At 53.1% G+C, this 25,567-nt stretch overlaps 1 protein-coding gene across 4 annotated transcripts in view; it reads right to left on the bottom strand.

Annotated features, from left to right (window-relative positions):
- The window catches only part of ZNF831 (zinc finger protein 831), an 86,351-nt gene that overhangs the window by 47,370 nt on the left and 13,414 nt on the right, over nt 1–25,567 (bottom strand). For all 4 annotated transcript variants that reach the window (XM_053671344.1, XM_037153561.2, XM_053671346.1 and 1 more), the window contains exons 2-3: nt 10,404–14,092; nt 8,840–8,967 (exon numbers count right to left, since the gene is read on the bottom strand). In XM_053671344.1, the coding sequence (XP_053527319.1) occupies nt 8,840–8,967; nt 10,404–14,063 (3,788 nt within the window). In that variant the 5' untranslated portion in view covers nt 14,064–14,092. The remainder of the gene's footprint in view (nt 1–8,839; nt 8,968–10,403; nt 14,093–25,567) is intronic.

Genomic DNA, 25,567 nt, shown 5'->3' with positions numbered 1-25,567 from the left:
TTTCTCACTGGGCGACACCCCATGGTTGGGTAGCTCAGTTGAAGTTGACAGTGATCAAATCGAGACATTAACTGAGAACAATCAACATTATCCCACGTAGGAGAGAGCCAACATACTCAAAATATCCAAATATCAATGAAGTCATCGGTGAAAATGAAAAATGTGTCTTTTATTTTGCTGAAGAAATCATACGAACTTTTTGGCCAACCCAGTACAATTTCTACACTTGGAACACCCACCATGATCTTGGTCTGTCTCAATGGGTCTTCCCTGAAGAGCCTACATTATGGACAAAGATGCAACACCAGCATAATCTCTTTTTTTAGGTATATTTTACTGATTATGCTATTACAGTGATCCCTTTTTTTCTCCCCTTTATTTCCTCTACTCTGCACCCCCTCTCCCACCATCATTCCCCCACCTTAGTTCATGCCCATGGGTAGTAAATATAAGTTCTTTGGCTTCTCCATTTCCTAGACTATTCTTAGCTTCCCCCCAGCTGTTTTCTACCTACCATTTATGCTTCTTATTCCCTGTACTCTTTCCCCCATTCTCTCACTTCTCCCCACTGCTGATAACCCTCCACGTGATCTCCATTTCTGTGATTCTGTTCCTGTTCTCATTGTTTGCTTAGCTTGTATTTGTTTCTGTTTTTAGGTTCAGTTGTTGAAAGTTGTGAGTTTGTTGTCATTTTACTGTTCATATTTTTTATCATCTTCTTTTTCTTAGCTAAGTCCCTTTAATATTTCATATACTAAGGGCTTGGTGATGATAAACTCCTTGAACCTGACCTTATCTGGGAAACACTTTATCTGCCCTTCCATTCAAAATGATAGCTTTGCTGGATAGAGCAATCTTAGATGTAGGTCCTTGCCTTTCATGACTTGGAATACTTCTTTCCAGCCCCTTCTTGCCTGCAAAGTTTCTTTTGAGAAATCAGCTGGTAGTCTTATGGGAAGTCCTTTGTAGGTAACTGTCTTCTTTTCTCTTGCTGCTTTTAAGATTCTCTCCTTACCTTTAATCTTGGGTAATGTAATTATGATTGGTCTTGCTGTGTGCTTCCTTGGGTCCAACTTCTTTGGGACTCTCTAAGCTTCCTAGACTTCCTGGAAGTCTATTTCCTTTGCCACTTTGGGGAAGTTCTCCTTCATTATTTGTTCAAATAAATTTTCAGCTTCTTCTTCTTCTTCTTGCACCCCTATAATTCTGATGTTAGAACATTTAAAGTGGTCCCAGAGGTTCCTAAGCCTCTTTTCATTTTTTTTTTTGAATTCTTGTTTCTTCATTCTGTTCCAATTAAATGTTTATTTATTCCTTCTGCTCCAAATCATTGATTTGAGTCCCTTTTTCTTCCCTTCACTATTGGTTCCCTGTATATTTCCCTCTATTTCACTTTGCATAGCCTTCACTTTTTCCTCTATTTTGCAACCATACTCAACCATTTCTGTGAGCCTCCTGGTTACTAGTGTTTTGAACTTGGCATTTAACAAATTGGCTATCTCTTCATTGCTTAGTTCCTTTTTTGGAATTTTGATCTGTTCTTTCACTTAGCCATATTTCTTTGTCTTGGCACACCCGTTATGTTATAAGAGGTAGAACCTAAGGTAGATCCACCAGGGAAAGGCGACCCATCTCTCTGTGTTGTGGTGCTGTATGTGGGAGAGGGGTCAGAGAGGGAACGGTACCGCTCGCCCAGCTCTCGGCTGGCGTTCAGGCATTTCCCCCAGCACCCACAAGCAAACTGGGCCCTTCTGGTGCTGATTCCTGGGAGGGTGGGCTTGTGTACGTTCTAGGAGCCTGTGGGTCTCTCATCTGAGTCTGGGAGTTTCTCCTGCTGCTGCAACCCCCACAGGTTTTTACAGTCAGAGGTTTTGAGGCTTTATTTCCCTGCTAGAACCCTAGGTTGAGTGGTCTGTCTCACTCCCCGGTTATTAGTCCCAGTTTATCTTCACGTGAATGTGGGACCACCAGCGGCTGCCTCGCCCACCTGGTCCTCCAGCTGCCGCCTTGCCACGCATCCTCTCCACCCCAGCTGCTTGTCTCCATCCCTCCTACCAGTCTGGATGAATGTTTCTTCTCCTCCATTGTTGGACTTCCACATAGCTCAGTTTTCTGGCAGTTCTGGTCATTTTTTATTTTTGAATTTGTTGTTCTTCTTCTTTCGGTTGTGCGAGGAAGCGAAGCGTATCTACCTACACACCCATCTTCCCCCACAATCTCTTTGTTTAGGGGCCTCATTGGGAAAATGGTCAGAAAAAGCCACCTCAGTTCCATCAGGGACATTGATGCCAGTTGGCCAAGGTCAAGGCCTCGGGGAACACTAGTGTTGACCAGAGTCCAGCAGGAAGCTCACAAAAGGAGCAGGTGAGACATTCGTCCCGTATCTCCACGCTAGCTGAAAGCCACTGGCCACCATGCCTCCTTGACCCCACGCTGCCCTCCCCCGGGAAGGGGGTTTTCCTGGCGCGTCTGCCCGGCCCCTCCCGCTGTCCCCTCTGGGCCCCACAGGGAACAACGGCACAAAGAGAAGTGGGGTGGCACCGAGGCAGACCCTCCGGACCCCAGTGAGCAGAACCTGGGACTGGGGTGGAAACATCCAGGGCCACAGCAACTGTGACAAGGGTCTCAACCATCTGCACCGGTGGCCATCACGTCTCCAGGTTCGTGTCCCCATCTCACTCAGAAATTGCACTCTCATTACCACGAGTGTGACCTCACTGGACATGTAACCCGTGTCATAACTACGTCAACAGACATGTTCCCAGACAGAAACGTCTGCTTTGGAAGGACAGATGCTGCCAATTATGCTGGTGACGCTTGCGGGTCCCAGGGTCTCTCTCTTGCTCTCCTCTTCGGTGACCGATGTGTGATTTAGGGTCTGCAGAGACCCTTCGCCCCCATCACCTCCCGTCTCTACCGCGCTCTTGCCGATTCCTCGGGGTCTTCGTCGTTCCAATGGTGGGAAGCTTCCAAGAACAAGTCTCTGGAGCTTCCCGCTCCACACGGCACAGTAGTCAGATACAGAGGAATCAATAAAACCCAATTCCACGGGCCGGCGCTCGCTCTGGGCACGGCAGGGACGCCCTCCGCAAGCTCTCCGAGTCTCCGGGGCTCTAGCCGGCGTCGGGGCCATTAGGCACCCACGTCTGAAGTCTCCACTTTTTCCCATTTCCCCTCGGAAAATGAACCCTGCATTGTCTAATCCTCTCTGTTGACTCAAGGGCTTTCAGTCATGGAAACAGCCATTTTCATGACAGTGTGGTTTTTGGAGTGGACCACAAACAAAGAGACAGATGAGACAGAATGGAGGCCCTCGAAAAAAAAAACTCCAAGTGCAAGTGGGGAGTTAAAATATAGGAAATAATTGAGGAAAGAAGTGATGAGTTTAGGAGTCTGCTAACCTCCTGTGTAAAGGTCCAGATAATGGGTATAATAAATGGCGTAGACTTTGCAGGCCACATAGTATGTCTGCACACATACTTCGTGTATGTGAGTCTTCATACCCTTTGAAAAGTGTAAAAGCCACCCTGGGCTCACCAGGACATACGGAAACAGGTCAGAGCCTAATCTGACCCATGGCCCGCAGGTTTTCATGTGTCCAAAAACAAACCCTTCCTTACATTACACAGAGAGAGCATAAGAGAATACGTTTTGTATTTGTGATTGTAAGGAAAGATTTCTAAGACAAGACCAAAAAGTAATCACTATGAAGAAAAAGGTACCTGCGCTTCCCTATATCAAAATTAGCACTTCTTGACCACAAGTGAATTGTAAACAAGGTTAGAAAATAAGAATCCCTTTCCGACAGCATTTACTCTGATGGACTAGCACCACACCCACCCCCTCGTCCACGACTCAAAATGCAGACTAAAATACAAGCATGTTTAAAACATATTGAAACATATTGGCTTCCTGACTAGATGGTAAGATGCGTTTACAAGTCAAAAACCCAGCAAGCACGGAGGCCTGAAAAGTAAGAGGGCTTTCGTTACTTTTCGGGGTCAGAATTCGTTACTTTCGGGGTCAGGATTCGCACCCAGACTCTATCCCAAGTGAGAGCCCGTGGAAGAGCCAACCTCCACGCCTGGGTACGGCTGCAACTGCTGAAAGTCACACCCTTATCGTCTGGGTGGGTCAGGAATGATGCCCCCTACCCTCGCCACCTGCCGAGGGGGACATAAAAACTCCACCTCATCACTGAGTGAAAGGAACAAAGGTCTCTTCTGTTGATTTCATAGCAATAAGACAGGATTCTCAGGGGGTGGCCGTTGAAATCCACTTCCTACCGTGACATGAAGAAACCTAAAACCAAGAGTTTTATTTAAAGTGACAAGAGAGTGCCCCTGGGCAACTAGCAGAAGCGAAACACATCATCACTGAAGAAACCCGCCCCCAGCCCAAGTCTCCAGGTCCCCAAAATCTCAGCTCGCCGTCAAAAGCCCAAGCACAGACAAGGAAATGAGTTACCGGCAGCAGGGGTTAGGACATAAAGCAGAATCGGGCTTGCCAAGGCTTCCTGCGTTGCTACCACCCGATGCAAAAAAAACCAACCAGTAAGTGTCTTGAAAAGACTGGAAATAAGAGTAAAAATGAAACAGAATGTCCACTCCGAGTGTCGGCAAGCCTGGGGGGGAAGCAACACTCTCCCTGCCGCTACTGGAGATGAAAAACAACACAACCACTTTGGAAAACAGTTTCTCCGAACAGTTGGGCGGTTTCTCAGAAATTAGTTATGCATCCACCACATCATGTGTCCATTCTACTCTTAGGTATTTGCCCAAGAAAATGTAAAGTATGCATCCATACAAAGACATGTATAGGGATATTCATCATTGTTTTATTCTAACAGCCCCAAACCGAAACAAACCAAATGTCTACCAAACAATGACTCCAGAACCAAACTGAGACATTTCTGCCCTACTTAGTAATAAAAAAGAATAAATTATCATACACACAGCAACATGGAGGAACCCCAAAACTGTCATGCTGAGTGAGAAAAAAGCCAGCCCCTCAACCAAAGACATAGAGTATATAGTGTATTATTATATTTCTATAAAATTCTATTTTTTTAAAGATTTTATTTATTTTTAGAGAGAGGGGAAGGGAGGGAGAAAAAAGAGGGGATGAAACATCCATGTATTGCCTCTCACACACCCCCTACTGGGGACCTCGCCCGCAACCCAGGCATGTGCTCTGATTGGGAGTTGAACCAGCGACCTTTTGTTTCACAGGCGGACACTCAATCCACTGAGCCACACCAGCCAGGGCTGTATAAAATTCTAGAAGAAGGGAACAAATCTATAGTGACAGAAAACACACCAGCAATTACCTTGGGCTGGCAGGGTGCCAGGGTGGGCAGAAGGAAGGAATCACAAAGGGACACGTGGAAACTTTGGGGTGGCTGTTGGTTTCACAGGTGTGCAGCTGTGTCAAAACTTATTACGCTGCATACTTTGAATGTGCATAACACTAAAACTCAATAAGCCCTTTAAAAAATAAGTGCATTAAGAAAATTAGTAAAATCTTAATGATAGATCTGAACAAAGTGTCTAGATTATAGCCTAGAGAGACAAAGGTTTCAAAAGTGGAGGCTGGGGGCACGGAAGACCAAGAGCGTGTATGGCGCATTGGTTCAGCGTTCTGGAAAGAGAGGGCAGGGAACGGGGTCGAGGCGGCATCTGCACAGCAACACCAGAGTGTTTCCTGGGTGGGCATCACGCCCCAAATGACGAAAGCCCAGTGGACTCTTCACAGAGTGAACAAAAGCAACCCATACCTCTAGACATCCAAGTCCAAGTGTGGAACACCAAAGATTGCAAGGAGATCTTAAAAGCAGTCAGAGATGAAAGGCCTTCCAAGGACGGGCAAGGAGGCTGAGAGCTGACTTCTCCAGCACGAAGCAGGGAAGTGAAGGGCAGGGTGACCCTAGTTCTCCATGCTGGGGGGAGTCCGCCCAAGACTGCAATCCCCCCGGGCACCTGCCTCAGCAACAAGGATAGTTCGCAAATAATCAAGGAAATCACTGTACTCTCAGATGGATAGAAAGGCACCAAGAAGATGCCTCTGACAGAAGACAGCGAGCCAGAGGGAAGGTCTGCCTGCCACGTGGGAAGAATGAAGACGTGAGAGGTCAGCCGTGGGCAAGGAGGAGTGGAAGGGCTCAAACAGACAAGTAACAGGCTTGGGAAACACATGCAGTATATGTAACAAGCAAAGAACACAGACAAATCCGGAATGTGTACAGAACCCTACAAATTCCAGATGGGCAAAGCAGTTTAACACCTATAAACAACAAACATTTCCAAGAACGTTGGCACGGGGCCACACAGGAAAAGCCCAAGGACGCGGCTACTGTGCACAGGACCTCGTGGTAACTTGTCCAGTTGAAGATGTGATTATCTCATAATCTAACGACTCCACTTTCAGGTATATTTCTTAGAACACTTCTTGCCCTGTGCCCAGGGAGGCATGTGTACGCACGCTCGTTGCAAAGTAAGCGTACAAATTCTGGAAACAAATTAAATGCCTATAAATTAGGGAATAAAAAATAAAATGCGCTCTACATCTGGAAGGAACACTCTACAGCAATGAAGGTAATGAACTTGGTCTGTCTGTCATAGCACGGCTGGGTCTTTGGAAACACAGTATTGAGTTTAAAAGTCAAACTGGAGGACAATCAATTTAGTACGATCTCTACAGATACATTTTAAAGACAGAAATCAGTATTATTTTATAATATTAGTGGATACCTTGATTTGCAAAGTATGAAAACAGGAATTGAAACAATTAGTGCCAAATACACAAAAGTACACAATTGTCTTTTGTGTTTTATTTATCTTATTTTCCATAATATGTAAAGTAACAGTTCATGTGTTTTATTTTCTAAAGGCTCAGAAGCAAACATGACAAAACGTTAATATTGGTTAATTATGGATTGTTACCCAGAATCTGTTATATAGCTTCTGAGCTTTTCTGTATTTTTTATTTTTTATGTTTCAGAAAAAGAGAACGGATACTCTGACACACAAAGGTTACCATTCTCTGTGAGCTTAGGCCAGGGAGGTCCGCGCTACAGTATTTGATATTCTGTAGGACGTTAAGGGAACTGAAGTGAAATGGGGAAGTGAATTTTAAGAAATCAGCTTCTTTCTTGGGGAGAGAACACACAGGTTGATAGATGATAGGGACGTGTACATAGGTATGTGAGTGGGTAGATGGGTGTATAAACTGAGACATACAGGAATACACACAATCATGGGTATGTAGGTGGGAGGGTGGATGGGTGGGTGATGGATGGGTGATTGGATGGATGAGGAGTGGATGGAAGGATCCATGGAGGGGCGTAGGGGTGATAGGCAAGAAGAATGATGTCCAGACCCTGGTCCCCAGAACCTGTGAATGGGTCACCTTCCATGGCAGAAAGGACTTTGCAGGTGTGATTGTGAGGACAGCAAGACGGTGAGGTTGTTGGGGCGAACCCCATTTCCCACCAGAGTCCTTACGAAGGGAAGAAGCAGCATCAGACTGTGTCAGAGAGATGACGGGGGTTGGAAGGACAGGATGCAGTTCGAAGCAGAGCAAAGCTTCGCTCCTCCAAGGAAACTCCAGGTGAGTCTCGAGCCCACCGCAGGCCGGGGAGCCCCAGGGCGAGCCTCTGTACAGCATATGAGCACTGGAGGAAGGCTCGTTCACTCGAGTCCAGGTCCCTGGGGAGGTCATGTGACCTCTCTGTGTCTCAGTTTCCTCTGGAGAAGAGTGGGGGGTCACGGCACTGCACCCAGCCCAGAGCAGCCCTCAGAGACGGCCGCTGTGGCTGCCCGGTCCTGGCAGACAGTTAAAGGAGGATCAGGGGGCCTCAGAAGAAGGTGCCACCTGCAGCCACCAAGGGCTGAGTGGCTGTGGGGCAGAATCCGGGATTGGTGTTGCCTCGTGAAGAGTGCCTAGGCCCTGGGTCAAACGGTGACAGCGGTTTGGGGTGGGGGGGTGGAGGCTAAGCATTCCAGGCCTGGGAGGTTGCTGGGGGCAGCAGGGGGATGCAGCGGGCAGGCTGGGGGTCTCAGGGATGTGGTGTCCGAGTCCTATTAGAGAATGGGAGAGGGCCAGCCAGATGGCACTGAGTCGCCCTGAGTGGGAGGGGAGGAGATTGGGAGAAAAGAGACGAAAAGTTTCATGGGGAAGGGCAAGAGGGAGCAAGAGCTGGATAGAGGATGCTTTATACCTTGTACGCTGTGGGCAGCCCGATGGCTTATGAGCAAAAAGGAGCAAGAGAATCAAATAACAAAATTAAAACCCACTTGTCCCCCGGCATTTGCTGCCGGTGTATCAGGAACACACGCACATCCCAGAGAAAAGTCCGGAAGGGCACACACCTAACTGTTAGCGCTGATTATCTCTGGTGGTGAGATTACTAGGGTGTTTTATTGTCTTCTCTTTGCTCATCCGGACTTCCTAATTTTTCTGCAATGGACATGCATCGCTTGCATAATTAAAAAAGCAATAAAAGCTGTAAATAATGAACATGCTCTCTCTTCAAGACTTAAATGGGGTGGATGTGTTTTCAACTCAGTTATTTCAAACGTTTGCCAGATTCCTGGCCTTAGAAAGGCACCCCTGGAAACCACCCAGCCTGTGTGGGGTGGACAGACCGGGGCAAACTGAGCGCTTTAATGGTGCAGCTCCAGACGACCCTGGTTCCTAATCAGGCACCCTGTCTCAGGGGTACAGAGAAGCCTTTGGGATCCCATGTGAGTTGTTCCTGGGGGTGTTAGGGGCACTGCGGGCTGCAGTTATCAACACGACAGGCACAGGGGCACATGCCAGCAGTGGCCACAGACCCTACCTTCTCAGTGTTTTCTGCTTGCTGCTCGCACGGGACAGCTTCACCCTCCTACGAGGCGGTCCTTTCTTCCACGCTGGCTCGGTCCCCGGGTCCCGGGATGTCACCCCTGGGGCTGTCGAGTAGGAGAGCTGAAAATACCAGGCAGGTTGGCATCGTATTGCTCAAGCCCTGACGATGGGGACACACAGAAGGGTTCTCTCTCTGCAGACAGGATGCCTGTCTGGGGAAATCAAGGCATGGAAATGCTGCATCGCCAAAGGTTCCTGGGAGGAACCTTCTGGAACCCCGCCCAGGCTAGATCCACAGAGGAAAACCCAGACGTCTGGCATTAACGGGAGGTCCAGGGAACACCATGGCCAGCTCTTCCCCTCCTCTAACCCCCCATCTGCAGGACCCCCACCCCTGCTCACAGCCTTTTGGACGATGGAGGCTGAGAGAGACACCCCCCCTCAGACCCGGTGCCTTCTACGTTACCGTATTTTGCTGTGTATGATGCACACCCACGTTTTTGGCCCAAACTTTCAGAGGGAAAAAAATCTTTTGTTTTAATTTTTTACTTCAATTTTTATTCATTTATTCATTCAACTTTTTTTCATTTTTTATCCACTTGTATTTACAAACGAAACCAACTGTCGTATTCCAGGGTATTATTTTGTATACTGATGTCATTATTGCTTTCTAGACTTACACTTTTAACGCATAAGCATAAATAAAAGAATTAAAAACATTTATATAAATATGGAACTGGTACTCCCGTGCATAATGTGCACCCTTATTTTTCCCTTAAAAATTTGGACCAAAAAAGGCGCATTGTATACGGCAAACTACAGTGACCCGCCTGTCTCAGACAGGCGCGGCCACTCCCTCGGGCCCCGCCCTCCCGGGGGAGCAGCCTGCCCTGCCCTCGTCCCAGACAGTGAATCAGCACAGGGGCTCCAGGACCCTGCTCTGTGGCCCTGGTCTGAGACACCCCCAGTTATAAAATCTAGGTGAATGGACCCGTTCTCAAGATGGGACTGTACACTTATCGTTCAGTCACCAAGTGGGAACTTTCTAGGGCCCCCAGTTCCTTTCCCTTTTGGTCCCTGGCCCCAGGAAACTCAGAGGAAAACTGCGTCTGACTGTGGGGAGTATTTATCCAGAATCCCTGGTACGATGACTCTCCCCTTGGAGAGGCGCTTTTGTTTGTCTGTCTGTTTTACCTGGAGTCTGTCTCCCAATAAGCGTCCCTGGTTTATAATCTTAGACAATCCAAAGAGCTCTTATGAGCAGCATTTTCTTTCACTTTTTGCCTCTGTTACCAGGAAGCTCAGAGTTAAATTTTATGTCTAATAAGGAAAAATATCTCATCCAGAGTCTCAGGTGCAGTAGTTCTTTCCCTCAACATTTATTTTTTCATGATTTTCTTTTGTCCTGCATTTCCGGCCTTCCTTCTCTCCTGCCCTTGTCGTGGAAGCCCCTGTGTCCCTCCAGGAGCTCGTGCTAATGGGCAGAGGCCGCAGAGGTGACTCTCCGCACTGAGCAAGCTCCCTCAGCCCGGGGCCTTGGGGCAAAGATGTGTTACCTTCCACGGCCGCGTCTCCCCTCCTTCTGCCGGGCTGGTCCTGGTCCAGCGTCCCCACGCTGCCTTGCTCACCGGCCTGGTGTCCGCGCCCTGGGCCAGAGAGCCGCGGCCAGGGCGGTGCAGCGCCCAGCACATGGAGGCGGCCTTCTCCCCCTGCTCCGTGGGCAGAGGCAAGCTGCGGCTCAGGCAGCACCAAGTGAGCTGGGGCTCTGCCTTCAGTGAAGGGAAGGGGCCCTGGGGCCCACAGCCCCCGGGGCTACCTGAGGGGATGCTTGAGGCCATCCCGGGCTGGCCTGGGGGCAAGAGGACAGAGCTGGCCTGCAGAGAGCAGTAGGGACGGTGTCCCGCTGGGGGCCCTGGAGGAGGGCCTTCTGGGACATTCTCAGGGGGCTCTGCCACGTCCCTGTTGAGTGGCGGGGGATCCAGGGTGCTGGAGGAGGCCCGGGCCCTGGTCCCAGAGCTGCCGGAACAGAGGTGCCCCGGGGCGTGGGTCTCACTCCCCCAGGAGTCACGGGCCCAGGTGGGCAGGACGGAGGCCGTCTCCTGGAGGGCCCCGGCGCTCAAGCTGGCAGGCTCCCCAGATTGCGGGGTGCTGGCGTCCAAGGCTCCTTCCTCTTCTCCCGGCACCCCTTTTCTCCAGCCCCACAGCCTGGGGTCCTCCTCGAAGCTGTCTGCTCTCCCTGGGGCCAGGCCTGAGGCTGGGCGGGGAGACAGGAGGGTCCCCGGCTCTGAACCGACGGAGGACACCAGGTCCTCGGGCCCCCGGCTTCTGCAGGGGCGGCCCTGGGCCCCAGGCGGGGGTGATGGGCTCTCTCCCCGGGGTAACCTGAGGAGGTACTTGGGGGGAAAGGTGGTGTCTGTCAGGGCTGCTGGGGTGTCGGGAGCCTGAAGCTGGGGTGCCAGCGGCGAGGGGACCCCCAGGACTGTAGCTTCAGGACCAAGTCCGGGCTCCTTGTCCTTCAGCCTCGGTGTCAGGGCCACCAAGGAAGCAGAGAAAGATGCACCACGGACCTCCGAGGCCTGGGCCCCACCCCTCACAGTGCACTCAGAACCCCTGTGCAGCTCTCCGGGCTTGTCCCCAGGGCCACTGTCCGGCTTCCAGGGTGGCAGGGGGGCAGCCTGTCCAGGGGGCCCTGCGGTCTGGCCTCCTGCTCCCAGAGTCCCCCGCTGCTCTGGGGGGGCCGGCCCCTCCACCTTCAGCTTCTTCCTCTCTGAGGGCAGCTGGGGCTCCACAGGCCGGGGCTCCCCAGGGCTGCTGCCCGGCCGTCTCAGGAAGCAGAGGGCCTGCTCTTCCGTGTCCCCATCATCCTGGGCACCTCCTTCCAGCTTGGCGTCTGGCAGCCTAGGAGCCTCTAGGTCCCCACCTTTGAGGGGTCCAAGTGCTGGGGGCAGAGGACACCCCAGATCCAGCCTCCCGCGTGGAGGAAGGACAGGGCTCTTGTTGCCCGAACTCGGGGACTCTCTGCAGATGCAGGTGGGGGGCGACACGGACCTGCTCTCCCTGGGCTGCTCAGTGCCTCCTGCTCCGGCCGCCATCTCCCTCCGCTTGGGGGACTCAGTCACCAAGAAGCCGTCTGTGGCTGGCGGACTTTCCAAAGGCCCTGGCTGGGCGCCCACAGAAGCGTCCCCACAGACAGGGGTCCTGCCATCCTGGGACACGGCTGCACCCTCGCCCCCCGCTGCCCCTCCCTGTGGAGGAAGGTCCTGCTCTGCGCCGCACCCCACCCTCCCCTCCCGCGCCCTCCTGCCCCCCTGGCGGGTGGCTCTCATCTGCTGGTAGAGTCTCTGGAACGTCTCGCGCCCGTACACCTGCCACTTCTCCTGGGAGAACATCTGCAGCCTCCTCTGGCCACGCCTCCTGCCGGCCCCTCGGCCCTTGCCGGCCACCCCATCGTCCCCTGCCCCCACCCTCTTTCCATCCAGGTCCTCTGTAGGGGTCATGGTGTCTCTAGTGGGGGGACCCGGAAGGTCCTCCACCGCAGCCTGTCTCACCAAGGCCCGGGGGTGACCGCTGGGGACATCCGCCAGTCGGGCAGGGCTGGGCCTGGGGCTCAGTGGCTTCTGCCTCCAGGGACCGGCGTCCTGGGGGTCCGGCCATGTCCTGGTGCCCTCGACAAAGGGCAGCGAGTTGCTCCTGGTGACAGGGACGCACTCCGAGCTGGTGGAGAGCTGGGTGGGGACGGAGTGGAAGAAGAGGGGCCGCGCCTTGTCCAGGGGCGTGCAGGTGGAGCGGGCGGGGCCCAGGGCGCCGGGCCGCCTCCGGCCAGGCTCGGGCGCCCGGATCTCGAAGTGGAAGGAGTCCTTGTAGGTGTAGGGCATGGGCAGGTCGATGCTGCCCTGCTTGGACAGGACGGTCTTGCGGGGCCGCACGTGGTCCAGCTGTGGGTCGTCCACCACGGCCTGGTTGTGCGAGATGAGGCGGGCGATGCGCTCCTCCAGCTGCCGCTTCTCCAGCTCTAGGCTGGGCCCCCGGCCACCCCGCTCGGCCCTGGCCGCCCCGGGCCCCGGGGCGCCCTCCCCCTCAGACTCGGGGCTGTGTTCTGACAGGCTTCGCAGGGGGCTGCTGGGGGGCAGCGGCTGCTCCACGCTGTCAGAGCGGGACAGGTAGCCGGAGTCCGTGCTCTCACACTTCCTCAGCCGGCCCTCGGAGGCCTTGGCGTCCCCTGGCTTCTCCGAGAATGGTGCCTGCGGCTGCGCCAGGGAGCAGAGCCTGCCGGCCGGTGGACCCCTCTGATCCTGCAGCGGGCGCCTGGGCTGGGAAGCGGCCGCGGGGAGCCCAGTGCCTGCCGTGCGGGCCTCTCCATCAGCAGGCGTGGGCCCCGGACAGCACGCAGCTTCCGATTTCAGATCCAGGCTCCTGGAGACGGGGGACGGATGCGTCGGGGGCACCGGGCAGTGCCCGGCACCCTGGGCCCCTGGAGAAAGGGGTCTCTCTGGCGGGGCCCCAACAGCGCCACCCTGGCTCCAGCTGTCCCCCTTGCCGGCTGCCCTGGAGGTCTCTCCGGCCTTGTCCCCCTCCTCCAGGAGGCTGCCCCCAGTGCCTTCGGACTCAGAGGACAGCCGGGCGTTGTTGAAATGCGTCTGAGTACGTCTGTGCTTGTACAGGTTGCTCTGGGTCTTAAAGGCGATGCCGCAGGTGGTACACGGGAAAGGCCTCTCTCCAGTGTGGGACCGAATGTGCTTCTCCAGAACACTGGGTTTCAGGCAGTCCCGGCCGCAGTGTGGGCACAGGTACTTGCCGGCATGGCGCGCCTTCCCGGGGCCGCCCAGTGCAGGCCCTGGGCACGGCGACAGGACAGGAAGAGCGCCCACGATGTTCACAGTGAGCGTCGGGGTCGCTGGCTTCCCGATGGGGGCGGGGCCAGGCCCTTCCGGATGCAGCAGGGGGCTGAGGAGGAAGGGCACGCTGCCGCCATCCAGGCTGCCAGTCACCAGGGGGGCCCGTGGCTGGAGGCCCCCGGGAGGCACCGTGTGGTACAGCGGGATGGGCAGCGCCTTCAGGAACACGGTGGGGGCCAGCCCCTGCTCGGGCGGCAGGAGGACGGGGCCCAGGGTCAGGTGGGTTGAGGCCTGCCCCCCTGGGGTCCCTGGAGGTCCAGGAGCAGGAGCTGGCTGGTCCCTGGCAGGTGAGGCAGGGCAGGTGAGTTCTGGCACCTCCATCCCGTGTCATCTGGGTGACCCTGGGTGACCTGTGGGCAAAACCAAACATCAGCATGGGCCCCTCTCATTCCATCACACAGCACTCTCTCTGCCTCTCACCAGGCGTTCGTCACCCCAGGGAGCCTGGCAACAGCCCCCCAGAAGAGTGCTCTGATCCCCATGTCAGGAGAGTGAAGCGACTTGTCATGTGGCTGATGCGTGGCAGAGCGGAGTTCACATCCAGGGTGGGAATCCTGTCTCTTAGTTGACATGTCCAAGAGGAGCTCTCGATTCTTGCCCTCGACTTGGGTCACAGCAGGCTGGTCCCTGTGACGGGGCGGAGCACCTCCCTAAGGCCCGTCCCGCAGGGCAGTTCTGAGTCTCCACTGTCGCTGTTGGTGGGGGCAACAGGGAAGAAACCGAACCTGGGGGCGAGCTTACAGGACCCAGCCTAAGAAAGTAAGGCACAAGCGGTGGAATCTGAGTCCCAGAGGAACAGCGCACGGTCCCTCGGGGCACAGCCCAGACCTCGCACGTGCCACCCACGCCGTCCCGATGGCACCCGGCACCCTGGGTGCCTCCTGGCCCCCCAACCAGGAAAAGGAGCACTTCCCCCACCTGGGGACAGGCTTGGGTCTCCGCTCCGGGGGGCAGCTTTCTGGCCCCCCTGGATCCAGCTGGGACACAATTGGTTCCTGGTCAGCCAGGGGTACAGCACGGGGCAAAGGCTAGGCCAGGGAGCCAGAGAGCCCCAGCTACTCTCTCCAAACCCCGGGAGGGAAGGCCAGGTGCCAGACAGGACTGGAGGTCCAGAGCTTTCTTCCTCAGGCAGACACCCCCCCAGGGCTCGGTAAGCACACTCCAACCAACCCCCAGCCCCACTGCTCCTGAAAACAAATCCAAATTCCAGCCTTCAGCAGCCGGACGGCTGCAGCAGGCGGAGGGAGGGGGCATGCAGGGGCCCGCTGGAGCCGGCTCAGACCGGCTCACACCAAGAGCTAATGGTTAAATTTCCAGGAACTCTGCAAGTCCATTGTTAAACATGGCCATAAGTAAAAGCTGAATTATCTAATCTTACAATTAAATAGCTTCTGATAAAAGGTCCTACCACCAGATATTCCATGCAAAAGAATAACGTGAAACCCCTACCTCACACCTTGTGCAAAAAACTCAGAACTGATGAGTTAAAACCACCAAACTCTTAGAAGAAAACATAGGAGTAAACATTACTGGCTTTGGATTTTATGCAATAAATTCTTAGATGTGACGTTGGAAAAAATAGCACTTCAAAAAAACAAGATAAATTAAGACCTCTTCAAAATTAAGAACTTTTGTGCCAAAAAGGACGCATACAAGAAAACGAAAAGAAAATCCAAAGAAGGAGTGAAAAACGCTTGCGAATCATATATCCAGAATATATAAAGAACTCATAACTCGATAACGAAAAGGCAGACAAGTCAATTTACAGCTGAGCAGGAGACCTGACGAGACAGTTCCCCAAAGATACACAAAGGGACAAAAGTGCATGGAAAGATCTTCAGCATCATTAGTCCTCAGACAAATGTAAATGCAGACACCAGGAGGTGTGACTTCATACCGACTGGCACAGCTGTGGTAACAAGAGTGACAAACCCGAATTAACAAGCGCTGGTGAGGCGGTGAAGCTGGAACCTCTGCGCGCCTCTAGCAGGAGTGTGGGGTGGTACAGCCACGTGGAAAGCAATCTGGCTCCTCAAAAAGGTAAACGCAGGCCTACTATGTGACCCAGCACGCAGTAGGGTAAATCCCGCTTCTAGGGACATACCCAAAGAACTGAAAATGGGTATTCGAATAAACACATGCACTCCAGTGTTCACACCAACATCATGCAAAACAGCCAGGATTGTAAGCCACCCAAGTGCCCATCAGCTGAGGAACACGTGTTGTGTAGTCAAAGGTTTCCAACAGAAAGAGGCGGAGTAAATTAGCGCTCTCTGGAGTGACATTCAGCAGAATGTGTGAGGATGCCAGCGCAGTTCGCACCTGTGGGGACTTGCCCCGGGCACCCACCCAAACGTTCATGGAGCACTGCCCTGGGGACAGGTGCTGTGTCCTGTGTGTCCTAGGTGTTGGTCTCCTGGAGGGTGCCCCTGTCACAGAGGTTACAGAGCTTATATCCTAGTTAGGGAGACAGATGAGAAAGTTTTTTGTATAAAAATTACATCTCGTGTCAGAATGGTGTTGTGGAACAAAGAGACCTTGGCAAGGAAGGATAAAAGTGTGGTGTTGGTGTTTGGGGGCGGGGTCCTAGCGGGGAGGGAGGGAGGGTGGCCATGGTAAATGGGACGGGTCAGGTGAACCTCACTGAGAGGTGGTGTCGGAACAGACTCAGGAGGCCGTGATGGGGTGAGCGTGCAGGTATGGGGGGCAGAGCGTGCGAGGCACGGGGAACAGCGGGAGCACACTGATGTGCCAGAGACGCGGCACACTACAGACAAAAAGGGGACACATGCGCCGCCGCCAATATGTTGTGGTTCTTTCTGGGAAAACCTTCACTTCCCCTCAGCCTTTGTTTCTTCACCTACAAGATGGGAGGGGGGGTGGGCGCGGGTGGTCTGGGTACAAAAAGACTTGAGATTGTCGGCACAGAGGCACCGCTGTTAGTCATGTGACCAGTGGGAGGGCGGCCTGGATTTTGCTGTGACCCATGCTGTCCCCCACGGCAGACGGTGGAAGCGCGGCGTCCAGCACTATTGTTGGCTGAAAGGCAAGCCCAACACGAGGGTGAGAACGGTCACCGAGGACCACGCCCTTCCCCCAGGGAACACAGCTTTGAAGGTGACCTTCGCTCGCCGAGTTGCATCCCAAGAGCACCTCTTCCCACCGTGGGCCTGGCCACGCGGGAGGTTCGCCTTGACCCCTCACGGTCCAGGACTCAGGAAACACCATGGCACACGACGCCGCCATCCACAGCCACCGACACGCTCCACACAGACCTATCTGTTTATGGTGCGAAATCACATAATTTGAAATATTGTGTTGGAGACGGTCATTGTTTAGTATAATTACATTAATTAGTCAGGCAAATAGCAAACAGATGCGAGGCTGAATTCAAGGCAGGGGAGGCCGAGGGGACCCAGCGGATTACCAGAGCGAACCCTACACATTGAACGGCTCGCTTCGGAAACACCTGCGTGTGCACACGCCAGACGCATGCACAGACACGCAGCAGTGGGGCGGGGGCCTGAGGGCTTCACCCCTAAAAGGCATGGGTGCTACTTCGACTTCTTGTTTTTTACTATTTCTAAATTTATTTCTCAGTTACCGTGGATGCGTGTTCACTAGAGCCCGCAGAGGTGCTCTTTCAGCTGCAGAGACGCACCCCCAGCTTTCCCACCCACCCCAGAGGCAGGGCACGTGTCCTTAACTCAAGAACAACTTACACACCGTGCTGTTCACCCTCGCAGTGTCGGGCGGCAAGAACTTGGATGAACAGCCACAGTTGTGTAGCTACCAGCAGAGTCTGCCGCAGAAGAACGCGCCACCCTGCCTGAACCCAGCCCACCCAGAGTGCCCCTACCGCTTTGGGTCAGCCCCTTCCTCCACCCCCAGCCCCTGGCGGCCACAGACCGATTTCTGTCCCTGTAGTTTTGCCTTTTCAAGAATGTCGTATAAATGGAGTTGTCAACTGGGTCACTCCCTCGGTCTAGCTTCTTTTGCTCCAAGTTCCCTCCTTGTCACAGCTGAGCAGTATTCCGGGGTGTGGTGGTGCCAAAGCGTGTGCATGCGTGCCCCTTCCTGCTGGGTGGGGTCAGATGAGGCCTGCACGGGGGTCTGGAAAGCCACTGCCATCCACCAGCGGGAAGACTCCCTTACCTGCAGTGTCCGGGGAAGTCCCTTGGGGAGCAATGCCGAGTCATCCTGCGTCTTCCGGGCTCTCCCACCTCCCAGGGAGAGTCCTGGGGTGGCCTCCTGGGGAGTCAGAACCACCAGCCGCACCCCACCCCCGGCAGTGAGAAGGAGCTCGTTCCTGGGGGCCAACAGAGACTCAGTGGGCGACCTGGACCTCTGTCCACACTCTCCTCCCGCTGAGCAGGACCAAAGAACACCAGCTAAAGCAGAAGGCTTAACAATTCAGACTCTCATAATGTAGCACCCAAAACGTCCACGTTTTCTTCGAGCCGGGAAGAGCTCGAACTGAGCAAAAAAGCGACAGTCCGAGAGGGGTGCCAGCACTCTCGGCAATTCTCCGGCAGAGAGGTTGGAGCGGCTATTGGCAAGGTGTTCCCACACACACTCACAAACGCACTTGGAACAAACAGGAATGAGAAAGGCTCAGCAAAGAAGTAGAAAATTTTAAAAGTGACCAAATGGAAATTTTAGAACTGAAAAACGCTGCCACCAGACCAACCTTTTGAAAATTCAGTGGGTGGGCTCAGCCGCAGAATGGCGGGAGGGAAAAAGAACCAGTGCGTTTGAAGAAGATGGGACGAGAGAAATGGCCAATCTGAACGCCTGAAAGGAAATGGAGCCCTGAGACCTGTGGGAGTGACAAAGGGACCGCACTCTTGCCATCGCGTCCCAAAAGGAGAGGAGAGAGGGGACTTGGCAAAAGCCGTCCAGGAAATAATGGCTGGAAGCTTCAGTTTGGTAAAAGACATCAGCCTATGGCTTCAGGAAGCCGCTGACCTCCGAACAGGATAAACCCAAAGAAATCCTCACCAAAACACACCAGTCAGAACTTCTGAACTATAAAGACCCAAAACATAATAATAATAAAGTGCAATAAAACATTCTCGAAAGCAGAGAGGAAATGCTCCGTCGTCTGTATGAGAAGACAACTCCTAATGACAGTAGGTTTCTCTTCAGAAGCTCGGAGGCCAGGAAGAAGTGACAAGCCTTTTTTCAAGGGATGAAGAAAGAACTGTCAACTCAAAACTCTGGGTGTCCAGCAAAAAGATCCTTCTTGAGCAAGGGAGAAATGCAGGCATTAACAAATCATGGAAAACAAAGAGAATGTGTTGCCAGCAGAGCAACCCTAAAGGAATGGCCCAAGAACGTTCTCCAAACAGAAAGAAAGAAATGAGAGGACAGTTGGAACTTGGAGAAGTTCCAAGTGGAAAGAATCAAAATATAGGTGAATGCAGTATTTTTCCTCTAAGTTTCCTAAATGGTGTTTGATGCTTGTGGCGAAAATAACACTGTCTGATAGGGCTCTCGGTATATGTAGAAGAAACACTTCAGACAATTATAAACGGGGGAAGGAAAAGTGGGGTACAGCTTCTACATTTCATTGCAGCCGGTAAGTAGGGACACCCACAGACGGCGAAGACGGCATCCTCCGAGGGGCCCCCCCCAAACCGCAGCCCACAGAGGCCATCTCTCTGCAACCTCACAGCCTCGGAGTGGAGGTGATGAGTCTGCAGCCGAGACTGGGGCCCCGTGCAGCCAAAGCGCCAGCCACCTGCGGCTGGGTCCGCACAGGGGGGCCCTCCCTCTGCAGGCCCCACTTCCTTCCGCACAGCCCGTGAGCCCGGAGGGCCTCTGCCCCGCCGGGGGGCCCCCAGCCCCGCAGTGCACCCCACACCTCCTGTTGTTCATCACCTGCTTCCTGCCCACACGCCAGAGGGTCACCCATTGTTTGCTCAGCAGCTCCAGATGAAGCCCCAGCTTGGCGGAGGCGGCCAGCTCCCCTGCTGCTGGACGGCCAGCCCCCAGCTCCCCCAGAGAGGCCTGGACGCCTTCCAAGTGTGCCCTTTCTGGAGAATTCTGTCTCCATCCTGGGGTGCCGCACGGAGTCGCCTTATGTCTCACAGTGACTCTTTTACTACGGTTCATGAGTGTGCCCTCCTGGGAGATCTCTGTCCCCTGATGAGCGAGTCGACCACAGACCCGGTACTGGGAGAGGCCCCCACAGATGGGGCCTGGGCTTCCCCTGGCCACGCCTGCCCTTGGCCTGGAGTGCGGTGCCGAGCTCCTCGCCAGGGTGGTGGCATCACAGTTCATCACGCTGTCACCTGCAGTTGGGTGTGACACCGTGCCAACAGGAGCACGTGTCTCGGGAGCTCCCAGGCTCCCGGCTTGCCACCTGGCAGTGACGATGGTTGACAGGGCTTTGCTAGGACAGGAACTTTTTTGAGTGCCCTGGCGTGCTTAGAGAGAAAATGACAAGCTCGAGTTCATTGCTACCACCTTGGGTCGCGGTCAGAGAACCAGGCAGCCCTAAACCAATCTCTGATTTCCTAGAGCCACAGAGCTGACATGCTGAGCCCCAAACACGAAATTTAATGGGCATGCATCTGGGTTAGGAGGGCCCCTGTGTTCAGTCTGGCCAAGTTCTCGTGTGATAATCAGAACCTTGCTCAGGTAGCAATGAGCTCCCAAAACATGGAAGAAGGGCATCCTTTTGGACCCGAAAACATGGACGTTGTCGACCCCCAAGTCATTATGAGCCCCTTTCTCTCCAGGGTCCAAGAAGACTGGTCTTCCTCAGCTTGAAAACCTGGACACCCTCCCTTGGGGCTGATGCTTTGAAAGGGGTTGTTCGTTCTCGGAGCTCACCACCACCACCCCCTGTTGCCAAAAGACCTGTGACCGAAGTCAAATGCCAGCCCGATCCCGGGGCACAAGGACACACTAGGGACCAGGCAGGAATAGCTCGCCCGGCAGAGAAGTCGAAGCCCCTGGCCGATCTACATCAGCAGAGACCTGGGGCACGAGTACGGGGTTGGACTGCAAGGGTGTTGTTCCAAGAAGGGCAGAAATCAGCGCCAGCGGTCAGGCTGGGTTCATTGATGGGACCGGACTAACTAGAGATCCCCGATCTGCTGTATCAGTTGTACGGCTGGACGTGGCTTTAATGGCCTCCTCGGTTGTCTTACCGAATCCCGCCACCTCAGTCACCTGCAGGGAGGCTGGGATGCCAAGGTTCCTCTGGCTGAAGTGGACGAGGAGAGTCGGGTAGAGGAATGCCAGACCAGAAATACCCTGCGACACTATCGAAGCCGCCCAGCCCAGTCCTCCAAAAGACCCAGAAGTCTCTGCGGTGACCAGGGCATTGAACTTGAGGAAGGGTCCTGGGTCCCTGGCGACCTCCATGGTGGCCCTTTCCTCCAGCCCCGCATGACTCCAGGGACGCCACCCTGAAGCTGGGCTCCAAGGTTTAGACAGGACTGCAGAGGCCAAGGGGCAGCCTTGGGTGTCAGTAACAGAGTGGGCATAGTGACATGCCAGCGGTCTGCATTCTTTGGGTCTCAGAGATCTCTAGCTGCAGGAGCTGCTTGATCAAGGTGTCCCTCACAGTGACATAGGGGTCAAGCCTGCCAGGACTTTGCTTGATCTGCATAACAAGAAACCCTCTAAGTGTGGTAGCTAGTAACCTGGCTTGGTCACCGAGACCCGCACCCTCCTTCCAGGTTTCAGACCTGAGATAGCTCGCAGTTCCCGGGGGCCCTTGATTGGCGAGAAGCCTGGGTCCCCTCGGAAAAGGACCCTGTATTATTGTTACACAGACACGCTATGAATCTTCCTCCCAGTCTTCCCTAAAGGACCTACAGCCACACACTAGTGTGACTGCGATTTGGGGGGGACAAGTAAATATTCAGATTTTTCAGGGATTACGAGATACTCCAGGAGGTCAAGAACCCCGGGTAGCTGAGGTTCTGTCCTGAGGGCAAGTGGAGTCTGGAATGGGAACGTCGTGACGTAAACTTCAGCCTCATGGTCAGTTAGCACAGGGAGGCTGGGAGGGGCTGTGTGTCTGATTTCTATGTGCGCTTCACGAATGAGTTTACTTACATATAGTAATCATTCTCCACTTCTTCCTCCTCCCTATGTAACAATTTTAAGCATGCATTACTGCAGGTTAATTTTACAATTAGTCTTCTGGAAACAGAAGATGCTGGGAGGACATCCCAGGAAGGAGAGGCTTCCTGCGATTTCCAGCAGGGCCCAGGGGGCTGGCCGAGAAGTTTGGGTGCCAGACTGTCTGCAGGAGCCAGCCCCGCGGCCTCAACCTGCTGCGGACCTGCCCGCAGCCCCACTCCTGCTCAGTCCACATGCGCCCGCCTGCGGCTGGGCGTCCACGGAGCACCGCTGCTCACCCCGCTGGCGCAGCCAGTGAGCTCTACCCCTCCGGTGTCCAGACCCCTCTTTGTAGCATTAACCATTGTGGCGTGAAACTTCTCTGGTCGAATCTACTCTGTGGCTTCGACTCCCTGATTGGAGCCAGGCTGCTGCACCAGGACAGGTCACCCCTCGGGCCACACAACAAAGCCAACCTCAGCACGTCCGAAGGGCTGGAGTCACGCAGCACGTGTGGCCGCAGGGGGAGCCGGCTGGAAATGAACAATGGAAAGATAACAGGAAACCGCAGACACTGGGAAACCGGTCGGTGCGCTGCTCCGTAACCCACAGGTCAGAGAGGAAATGTCCGGGGCAACAAAAAACACATCGAATGAATGAAAGTGAAAAGCAAAACCACGAGTTAGTGGAACTTTATGGCACCAGGTGTTTCTCTGAGAAAAGAGAGAGCCTCCAGTCAATAACCCACGCTCTGACCTCCACAATCCAGTGAAAGAAAAACATGACCAGCCCAAAGCCAGCAGAAGGAAGGAAATGAGGAAGAAATTGAGGAAGTGAGAACAGCAAGATAACGAGGTCCATTTTTCAAAAGCTTGTTCTTTAGTAAGATCATAAAACTGATCTTTGGAATCTTTACTAAGATTGAGGGAGAATAGAGAGAAGATACGAACGCACGCCCCAGGCTGCACCTGCAGACCCTGCGGAGGAGGGACCCCGTGCGCGTGACTCTGTTCACATGAACTTGGTAACTTAGACTGCACGGGCCAACAACTCCCTGAAAATCACAAACTACCACCACCCTCCAGATACACAGTGGGTCATTTGGATAACACATAACTATTCAGCAAAAAAATGAAATATTTAGGCAAAGGTCTAATAAAACATGCATAGGACCTCTATGCTTAAAAGTTACAAAACACTGGCAAAAGAACTCAGAGAAAAGCAAAACAATTTTTTAAAAAATAAAGATACATACTGTGTTCATGGATTATAAAGCTGTCAGATCGCCCCAAAGTTACACACAAGGCTCCTTTTCCTATCAAAACCCCAGTAAGAATTTTTGTGGGCAAAGACAAGATTATTCTAAAATTTAGATAGGAAAATAAATGAGTGAGAATAGCTCAATTTTGGAAAAGGATAATAAAATAGGAGGAATCGGTCTACCTGATTTGAAAAAGTATTACATAGCTACAGTAATCCAGACTGTGTCATATCGGTGAGGAAAAGACACATCAATAAAACAGAATTTACAAAAACAAATAAGCCCATCCAAATATGCCCAAATGGTCTTTAACAAAGCTTCAAAAGCAACTTACTGAGGAGAGTACAACCTCTTTAACAAATAGGGTTGAAGCAATTGACCTCCATGAGCAAAACAATAACTCTCATCCTAAACTTCCCGTCTTACACAAAAATTAACTCAAGATGTAAAATAGGCTTAAATGTAAAATTACAAGGCTCTAGAAAAAAATAGGAGAAAATCTTCAGGATCTATGACACAGGGAAGAGTATTTATGCTTAACACCAAAAGCATGAACCCTAGGGGGAAGTCGATCAATCGGACCTCATCAAAATTAGAACTGTTTGCTCGACGAATGTCTCTGCTACCAGAAAAACATATTTGCGAGCCCCACATCTGATAAAAGACTCATGTCTAGAATATATAAAGAACAATGAAAACTTAACATTAGAAAAAAATTCAACAACAACCCAATTAGAATATAAGCCAAAGAAAACGCACAGATGTATGAAAAGACGGTCAACATATCAGCTGCCCGAGAAACACACATGAAAATCACAGCAATGTGCAACCGCACGCTTGTCAGACGGCAGAAATAGAAAACTGTGACGACCCCAGATGCAGCTGATGGCGTGGAAAAGCCAGGCACACGCGGGAGGGTGTGGAGTGGGACAGCCATTCTGCAGAAGAGTTGGACAGTTTCTCTTCCAAAGCCACACACGTGGCTCTGGTTCAGCCCGCAAACCACACTCCTGGGCACTGGACCCAGAGAAAGGACGACTTCTGTTCACACCGCAGCCCAGCCAGGTCTGTCCGGACAAAAGCCAGAACCAGCCCAGATGTCCCTTGCAGGGGACCGTTTCAGCCACAGTGCTATGTCCATGTCGTAGAATATCGCTCAGCAATAAACGGGGCGGGGGGAGACTCTCAATACCTGGATATTGAACAATTCAGGCGACCCTCCAGAGGACTACACTGAGTGGAAAAGCCGACCCCAAAGCCACACACTGCTTCCGTTTATACAGCGTCCTTCCAAAAAATGCTTTATTTTCCAGTTCCTGTTTACTTTCAATATTATTTTACGTTGGTTTCCGTGTGTAGCATAGTGGTTAGGTAATCATATACGTTACAAAGTGGTCCCCCAATATGTCCAGTGCCCACCTACCCCAGTACGTAGTTATCAGAACATTGCTCACTATACGCCCTGGGCTGGGTTCTACCTCCCCATGACCATATATAAGGTTCTTGAAATGCCAAGTTATGGGACCGAAGAATAGGCGGGTGTTTACCCGGGATTAAGAGGAGGAAAGCGGGATGGACTTGAGGGTGGCCACCAGAGATCCTGTGGTTATTTCTTACAGCTGCATGTGAGTCTCCAAGGATCTCAGAACACAAAGACGAATGTGTACACATGAGAAGCAGTGAGTGAGTCCTTAAAGAGAGCGTTGAAACAGGAAGGCCCTCCCCTGCATGGGAGGCGACGGACTTTGCTGTAGCTGCTTTCCTCCACCTGCAGCCGTGGCCCTGGCTCCTCGAGCCACAAGGCCACCCTGGGAGACACCGAGACTCAGCCTGCACACTCCTTCGGTGCCTCTATATTCAAAAGACATCCCACATCCCTGCCCCAGAAGAAGTGGCCACACCCTGACTGTGACCTCGCAGGGATCCTATGGAAACTACGACGCAAGCTGTGAAGACCCGCAACCGCCTCTCACTCGGTTCCCAGCGCAAGGCAGAGCGAAGCCTTCCTGCGGCTGCTCCTAACGGGCTCTGCAGAAATTCCCGAGCATGGCCACACCAGGGTAGCCCAGCTAGACACTTGGGGGTGACCCTGCTCCCATGGACTTTCTCCTCCACGACCACCCCCCCGCCCCCAGCTTCCCAGTCGGAGGGCAACCTTCATCCACCCTCTGGCTTTCTCCAAATCTTCCCACAGCCCCCGTGATGCCTGCAGAACACTTGCTCTAATTAGTAGTCACCTTGTGATCCTAAATGATGGATCTTTCCTGGGGTAATGGAAGGAGGCCGGTTAAAAAAGGCACGTTATTTCAGACAGGCCCTGACGTTTGTCCTGCTTTTCCCAGTCAGCGGTGTTACCATTCCCCTAGGTTGCATCCGGTTCCCCGCGGCACTGGGGGCAGATAACATCTCGGGTTTCATTCTTAGAGTAAGATTTGCTGCGGGAACGGAGACCCGTGTCACCTCCCAGAACTCGGGCTCCAGC

Source organism: Artibeus jamaicensis, unplaced genomic scaffold, assembly GCF_021234435.1.
Source record: "Artibeus jamaicensis isolate MK-2021 breed Jamaican fruit bat unplaced genomic scaffold, CSHL_Jam_final contig_685, whole genome shotgun sequence".
In the NCBI taxonomy this organism is placed as follows: Eukaryota; Metazoa; Chordata; class Mammalia; order Chiroptera; family Phyllostomidae; genus Artibeus; species Artibeus jamaicensis.
Note: the sequence above shows the minus strand (reverse complement) of the source record. Positions and strands in the feature narration are given on the sequence as shown.